General features: G+C 45.1%; 1 protein-coding gene across 1 annotated transcript in view; it reads right to left on the reverse strand.

Moving 5' to 3' along the window:
* RPA1 (replication protein A1) overlaps nucleotides 1–8,097 on the reverse strand; it is a 32,685-nt gene that overhangs the window by 23,850 nt on the left and 738 nt on the right. Inside the window, exons 2-5 of the mRNA XM_075904474.1 lie at nucleotides 7,558–7,605; nucleotides 6,896–6,974; nucleotides 5,473–5,581; nucleotides 3,471–3,559 (exon numbers count right to left, since the gene is read on the reverse strand). Of these exons, the coding sequence (XP_075760589.1) occupies nucleotides 3,471–3,559; nucleotides 5,473–5,581; nucleotides 6,896–6,974; nucleotides 7,558–7,605 (325 nt within the window). The remainder of the gene's footprint in view (nucleotides 1–3,470; nucleotides 3,560–5,472; nucleotides 5,582–6,895; nucleotides 6,975–7,557; nucleotides 7,606–8,097) is intronic.

The following is an 8,097-nucleotide window of genomic DNA, read 5'->3' on the forward strand; positions in this document are numbered from 1 at the left end:
CTCGGCTTTCCCTTTGAAATGTTTCTCCCCCTTTCCCCCCCATCCAATTTTTCCTTCTCCCCTCTTCCCTTATTTATTTTTGGTTCTGGACATCCAGCACGCCAGTCATCTGAAGAAGTGGGCTGTGCCCACAAAAGTCATAATACCATCTACATGTTTTGTTAATCTTTAAAGTGCTACTAGCCTATTTGTTGTTTAAGTTTTTCCTGTTACAGACTAACTCGGCTCCCCCTCTGAAATTATTTAAGTGGTTAAGCTTTTACATCTCTCAGCAGGAGGGGCTGCAGCACTGCAAAATACAAGAGCTAAAATACAATAACTTAATAAAACTCCTTAAAATGCAGAGAAAAAGGTGTTAAGAAAAGGTAAATCTAGACCTAGCACTAACCATAAACTTTAAAAACGAGCAGTCCTGTGACACCTTAGAGATTAGCAAATACATTATATCATGAGCTTTTGTGCTGATGAAGAATGTTTTACCCATGAAAGCTCATGATATATGTCTTAGGCTCTAAGGTGCCACAGGACTGCTTGTAGTTTTTAAAGTTACAGACTAACAGGCTACCCCTCCCTCCTGAAACAGCAGCAGGACAAAAGACAGCTCAGAGTGGGCAAGTGTGATGGCGAGTTGGGGTTTCCCCGATCCTGCACCCCCGTACCAGCAGGAACAGTCTCCACCAGCCAGTAGAACAGCGAGGGGTTTATTGATTTTCCAGAATACAGCCCAGCACATACGTGATGTGGCTACTGGGGGCAGGGCCAGGATGGCTCAGGCCCTAAGGTTAGGATCCATGACCCCTAGCACCCAGCTTAGCCTTTTCTCTCCATGCTTCCCAGACAGCAACTGCCTCCCCTCAAGGCCCTGCCCCCCAGCCCGGTGCTGGTCTCCACTCTCCTCCCTTTGTCTCTCTCCCTGGAGGCTGAGCCTGAGTGTCTGTGTTAATACACAATTGGGTGAGTAAGTGGCAATCACATCACAGCGCAGGGGGACCCCGGGTTACAGAGCAGACAGCCCCCCACTACACCAAAGCAAGACTGAGCCCAGGGAGGACAGCTGAAGTGAAGGGAGCTAAAAAGTTCCTGGCAGGCTGCGGGGGGCCAAGCAAGGACTGAATCCAGAACCCATCCAGACCAAGTGAGGGGTCCTGAAATGGGTCCTGTCTAGCAAAAGCCAGAGTCTTGGAGAGGGGCAGTACTGCTAGAAAGGACACACCAATAGCAGGTACAATAGCCTCTGTTGAACTGTTCCACAGGCCAGTGTCCCCAAGGAGGAAGCCTTAGCAAGTCAAGACTGCAAACCCAAAGAGGGTTTTCTGTTCCACTTACAGACACATACACCCCCCTCGGCTAGAATGCTGAGTCACTGAAGACCCGCCAAAGAAGTCACTGACAAGATGTAGCTGCCACCCCATTACCACAAACAGAGAAACAGGAGGACCACACCTGACCAGAAGGGAGTGCTCATGAGAGGCAGGTGCTGACACCACTACAATCTCCACCGTCCTTATTCTGCTGCTCTTTCCCTTCCTTTCCTTGAACTCCTGAAATCATCATTTCATGATCACTTTCACGCACACTGCATTCCACCTTCAGACTCACTACCAATTCCTCCGCTGGTCAGAATCAAGTTTGTCCCCGCGGTTGATTCCTCCACTTGCAGAAACACAAAATTGTCCTTAAAACATTCCAAAACCTTATTCGAAAGTTTATGTTTTGCTGCATTACTGTCTAGCCTTCTTTTGGAAAAGTAAGAGTCCCCCATCAGTACCAGGCCTTGTGTTCGGGATAGTTCTGTTATTTGTTCTAGAAATGCTTCATCCACCTCCTTTTCCCGAACTGGTGGGTCTCCTGGAGACCCCTACTTGGTCACTTTTTGTTCTAACCCTTTTATCTTTACTCAGACTTTCAATTGGTCTGGCCTCATCTCCTCAGAACAAGTGCATTAAATCTAAAGAATATGTACAACAGCTCTTCCTTCTTTACTCTGCCTGCCCTTTCTGAACAAGACTGCCCTTTAGACCCATATTCCAGTCATAAGACTTCCCGCCAAGCCTGTGATACCAACGGAGTCATAATTAAGCTTGTGGATGAAGAGTTCCAGTTATCTGTTTATTCACCATAGTCCTTATGTTTGGGTGGCGTCAATTAGTTGTCAAGCAGATTTCCTCACTTATTTCCCTCCTGTTACTCCTTTGATTCCACTGTAAGTTTCCATGTCCCACAACAGCTAGCCCTCTCAGTGTCTTTTTTTTTTTTTTTTACACTTGCCTTTGGCTTTTTGTCTCCTGCCCCCCTTTTAATCTAGTTTAAAGCACTTCCACAACGTTCCCACTTATAACCCAGCTTTCATGAGGAAAAACTGATTTTTTTAATCAAATTTCCAAATACAACCTCTGGGAGAGTGGCTTGGAAAATGTTTGCCTGAATGTTGACAGTTACAAGCAGATACAAAGGAAATACAGGCACTCTAGACTTACAAACAAAACCTCACTTGCAGCCTCAGGCGAGCAGGAAGAGGCACAGCACAAATGCTGGCTGGCCACCCCATGCTCCTCTGGAATCCTCAGCCTGCGCTTGCTGCCTCCTGGTGAACAGGGTGGGGTTTAGGTGCAGCCCACGTGGGGGGGGGGGCACAGACGAGAGGAGGAAAGGGGCTGGCTGCAGGAGCCAGCAAAGAGCCCACATGGGGGAGGACAGTGGCCACAGATGCCCAGAAGTCCCCTTCAGGATCTCCACCTATCTCCAGCCGCTGCCTGGCCTCACTAACATCAGGGGTTCCTCAGCAGGGGATGGGGCTCCCTGGACCGCAGATGTTGCCACACCAGAGAGTTCCAGATGTGGGAGGTACAACCTGTACTATGTTTATTTGCAATGAAAAAAACGTTGCAGCTAGGGATGTAAAATTCCATTTAATTGGTGATGTTTAACCAGCTAACCAATTAAAACAGAGCTGCTGCGAACAGGGGAGCTGCTCCAGACCAGACAGAGGAGCCTCACCTGTGGCAGGTCTTGTGAGGCTGGAGCTAGCCTGGGAACCTAACTAAAATGCATAACATTGTTTCTACGGGAAAATGGGTTACAAGTCCCCAACAAGTGATTTAGAAATGAACTTTCAGAACACAACCTGTTCCTGAGTTAGGGACTTCCCATAGTACAGAATTAGGCAACATCACATTTAAGAGCTATGCAGAAAGTTACTAAAAAGTGTGATGATCAGCTGGTCAGATACTTGCCCATAACATGTCAAGGTAGGATCTAATCTATTTAGTCTGGGCTTAGATATCATGGTGACAAGCACTATACAAAACTCCAAGCTACACAAGTACCAGTGATATTTGAGAACTGGAAATCATTTCAGGCACAAGACAATTTAATTACTGATTTAAAAAAAAAAAAAAAAAAAACAGAGTAACCAGCTGAAAAAATAAGCAAATCTCAAACAATTCTATTGTCTGTAAGAAGTTCCTTACCTTCATTGTATGGTACTGGATTGCCAATAGCTGCACCAACCACATCAGCTGTTTTGAGAACATCTAAATCCATCAATATAATCACTCTCCTACAAACACAAAGCAAGCAACAGTAAAGACTCTTGACATCTTCCCAGACACCTGTGAGGGATCCCAGTCTGGAAATGAGTTTTGTTTGTTTTTGTTTTTTTAACAAACACAGGCACCACAATCACTAGAAAATGCAGGTTCCCTGAGAAAGCACGGTCAAGAAAAAACAATCCATCATCAACCAGAGTTAACCATTTAGTAAATTCCGATAGAACTGGCAAGTTGGTATCTCCTTTTCTCTGTATTGAATCAATCTGAATGATACAGTAAACATTATTGTAGAAGCATAAAAAATGTGCTAGATTCCTTACAACTCTGCTCCAAATGGTATAAGACTAAATGAAAGTGAGTAGCAAACAGGAAAGTTGGATTGGGGAGAAGGTCAGTGATAGCGAAAGTTCACACAGTTACACATTCATGCATGTAACAAACCTTCAAGACTGTGCTCTACCTTAATTTGCAATAGAAAGTTGAAGTACTTTACCATCTTAACACAAAAACAATTGTCAGCTGAGCATGTCCTCATTCACCCCCTCCTCCAACAAGTAATTTTGCAAGTAATTTTCAGCGATCGAGATGCAACAATTAAGCAGCTGAATGCATTTTATCTAGTTATTTCCATTTAATTGCTACACACACTAATATCTGCAACTATGCATACTGCAGCCACATACAGCAACATTTCTCTCTGCTGCCCTCAAACAGCCATCACAATGACATAATGCAACGGTGGGGAACCCGAAGGCTTGGGGTTTCCCTCCCTTGTCCCCTCCCGGCCATCAGTGTGAACTGACGCTGGTGCTCCAGCTACACAGGGGCCACTGTGGCTAGAGTGTCAGGACCAGCTACCCACTGAAGAGGGGACCGTTAGCTCTGCAGCCAAGATCAAGGCTGCATTGGGCCCACAGACTGTCTGGCAGGGGCAGGAAACAGCTCTGAATGCTGCAGGGAAGCACTCCTTGCAGGCACAGTCCCTTGTCACTCCCATTGTCCGGGAATTGGGGGGGGGGGCAGGAGGGAATGTTTCCCTGCAGCTCACAGAGCCACTTCCTCCCCCTTTAGTGGGCAGAGCCGCATGGAGCCACCTGCCTCCACAAGGTGCACCAGGTACGTGCTCCTATCCCTGCCCCCCCCCCCCCCCGCGTCAGATGCCACACTCTCACCCCCCACCCCCACATCAAAGCCTCACCACCACCGCCTCCAGGCTGCTCCTGGCAGCCCTCTCCCGCACACTGAACCCATTTTGGCTCCATCCCAGAGCTTTGGGGGGGTGCCAAAAAATGCACTGGCCTCTGGCCTCCAGAAATGTTAATCCAACCCTGGGGGTAAACCCTGAGCCTCGGCACTTCCCCCTCCCCGCCATGGGGCTGGAACTTGAGGGGAGTGGCTTCGGAACTTGAGGGGCGTGTCTTCCTTAGCTGGGGGCCACATTTGTGAGAATTTTTTCTCGCCTCACTTGGGGACCAGGTCAGTGAGGGTTGGGGGCAGGGAGTTGTTGATTTTGCTTCTCACTTGTGTGTAGCCCCCAAATGATTTTTCTGTCGGTTAGTGGCCACTGACCCAAGAGTTCTACACCCCTAATATGTCAGAAGAACCACATGCCTCCTCCCTCATGCACCAAACACCTCCAATGGCTACGCCTATTAACAGGGCTCGACAAACACGATTATCTATTCGCCTGTGGCGAGTAGATTTCAGCCAGTTGCCCCGTTCACTGGCGGTCCGCGCATGCGCAGTGCAGGTCTCACGCATGTGTGGTGCAGGGCTGACGAGTGGTTTTCACCGCGATCATCGAGCCCTGCCTTTTAATAATTTCAAAACAGCAGCACTTCATCTCTCATTCATGTGAGATGCAGCAACATCCACTAATACAAATGCATTTGTGTGCACATATCTAAATATACATGAATACCTGCCATCCTTCAGGCTGTTAACGATGTATCTGTTAATCTGGCAGATACAGTGGGCAGACAAGCGCTTTTCTTCAATTAGAGAATTCAGCTGTGTAGCCAGCATGAACGCTGCATAAATAAATTAAATAAATAAATAAAAATACATACATACAGAAGAAAAACAGTAAAACAACCAGCATATGCATCCCTGAAAGGATGGCAATTATAGCTAACTACAGTCACTCTATTCAAAAAACTGGTCCTGCATAGGTTGATGGCCTGCACAGTTAATCTTACACAAACCAGTGCAATCACAAACGAGAAAGTGTGACTATATCCCAAACATAAATTACATATTAACTCTCTAAAGTCTGAGAACAGAACACAGAGCTTTCTATATTCCCCCACATTTGCCACAGAAAATGCATCATGGCTTCTGGGCATCAGACACACCCTATCAGGAATATTTTGAAGAAATTCGTTCCCCGGGTAAAAAAGAAAAACTTGTCAAGTGGAAGTAGCGCAACATGACGATGCAGGGTCTAGTTGCAAGAACAAAACTAATAAGGAAAACTGCTTATTGGGAGAAAATGATGTAGATGAAGATGTGGATACATCTTCTAAAAGATAAAGATGAAGATCTAAGTGGTATCCACAGTTAGTAATTTAAATAATTCACTTTGAAATACATCATTCATCAAGACTCTATGCCTTTTAGTGTGTGATTTGACAAGTAAATTCCCAAGCTGTTTGCTGTATTACATTTTGCTGAAAAAAAAATTCTCTTAGCTAATCCTTATAGCTTGTTTTTAATTAGTTAACCAGGATTAGAATCTGTCATTCAAGTATACAATATAGAAAGCTACAGTAAAAGAAATCTAGAGTTGCCAGTTGCCACTGACTGTCATTTTCTTATCAGATATTACAAAATACATGCCTCTCATTTTGGAACATCATGGTCCAGATCATAATTACCTATTTTTCTTCAGCATAACTTATCTTTTCCAAGAGAACCCCAGAGGGGCCAGTGAGTTCAATCCGGGCTTACTCCAAAATTTGGGGTTTACTCCAAAATTAAGTGCACTCTAAGCACATTAAATCTAAGCTTCTTTGATAACTTGATTTAAATTCATGACTCAAATCACCTTGATTTAAATCAATCCACCCAGACCACCATTATTAAGATAGTCGCTAATCACCATTCCATAGAATTGAGCTGTTCTCTATAATAAACAAATTCTTGGACACACTGCAACAACTCAGAAAAGCTGGAGTTTATTTATAAGATAAAATACAGTTACAGATTCCAACATCAAAATAAATTCTATACCATTCACATTCTGGAACTCAGTTCAGCAGCAAATACCACTGTCATTAATTCTGACCATTGGGTCTAATTATTAGCCATGTACTTGTAAATTCTTGTGACAATGCATAACTTACAGGAGAGTGTGTTCACCCCATCGCTCATCAGCACACGGTAACGAGGTGGCCCATTTCCTGTGGCGATGGCTCGGATGTTCTAGAAGGAAAAACTTGAATTCTTAGCCCTGATCTGATTTTACAGGCATACATTAGAAACAACGAAGAGCTGACACCTGTTCTGGAGAGCTTACTCATAAAACAGAAAACTAAGATAGATGACATTCAATTAAAGCCTCTCTCAGACTGACTAAAACATGCTTGTGCAGATTCATGCCAATGAGCCTTTCAAGTACAAGTTGCTAGTACTGGTCTACTCACCTACAAGACTTTCACTTCTTTGGCAGCTCAAACGGAGCTAGAAGTGGTGGGGAGGGAGGGGAAGGAGCCTGCCACTTCCAGCCCTGCACAAGGCTGCTGCTTCCACCCCTTGTGATGCTGCAGATTCCCAGCCTGCGAGCCCAGATTGGGAGCTGACAGCCAAGAGCGGGGTTGGAAGTCTCAGCCCACAGTGCAGGGTCCTCTCCAGCTCACCCACTTCTGTCAAATCATTTAACCAGTTAAACTTAATGGTTGCCAGGTTAGGTACCTTGTCTTTATGGATTTGTAAAACGGCACATACACTTACAAGTACATTAAGCTACAGGTCACACGAGTAAGAGGACATTTGAAGGAATACTCACAATGACTTGGAGAACAGGTCTTAAATTATTCTCTCCCTGCATTATGGCCTGTAAAGGAAGATAGAGGATTTAATCCTTTTGATTGGAAATGATTTTCTTTAAACTTTGTAACCAGGGAGATTAGCAAATAAATAACTAGACTAATTATAATAAACGGCTCCCAAAGTGCTAAATCAAACGTAGATAGTATGCCAGCAATGTGAACATCCTGAAAAGTTCTGTTCACTGTAGAAGGAATCACACTGCTGGTACAAGGAAAAGGGCAAGACTATGTGCTGAGAGACGTGTTTCACCTAAGAAATCCCTGGACTTTATGGGAAGTAACAGGCCAAGTTGCTAGTTCATCATTTCTCACACAGTAGCCTGTTGAGCCCTTTCAGGCAGTCTATGGAGATGCTGAAAGTAGTTCTACTTCCTACAGACTGTAACTTATTCAAGGACTTCAGAATTCTCTCTGGCACACCCCAACATTGCCCCCCCCCCGGGGTGCTCCGGAGACAGCTGGGGGAGGGGAGATTAGTCACAGTCCTCAGCAGCCTG

This window comes from Pelodiscus sinensis, chromosome 21 (genome assembly GCF_049634645.1).
Source record: "Pelodiscus sinensis isolate JC-2024 chromosome 21, ASM4963464v1, whole genome shotgun sequence".
NCBI classification, from domain to species: Eukaryota; Metazoa; Chordata; order Testudines; family Trionychidae; genus Pelodiscus; species Pelodiscus sinensis.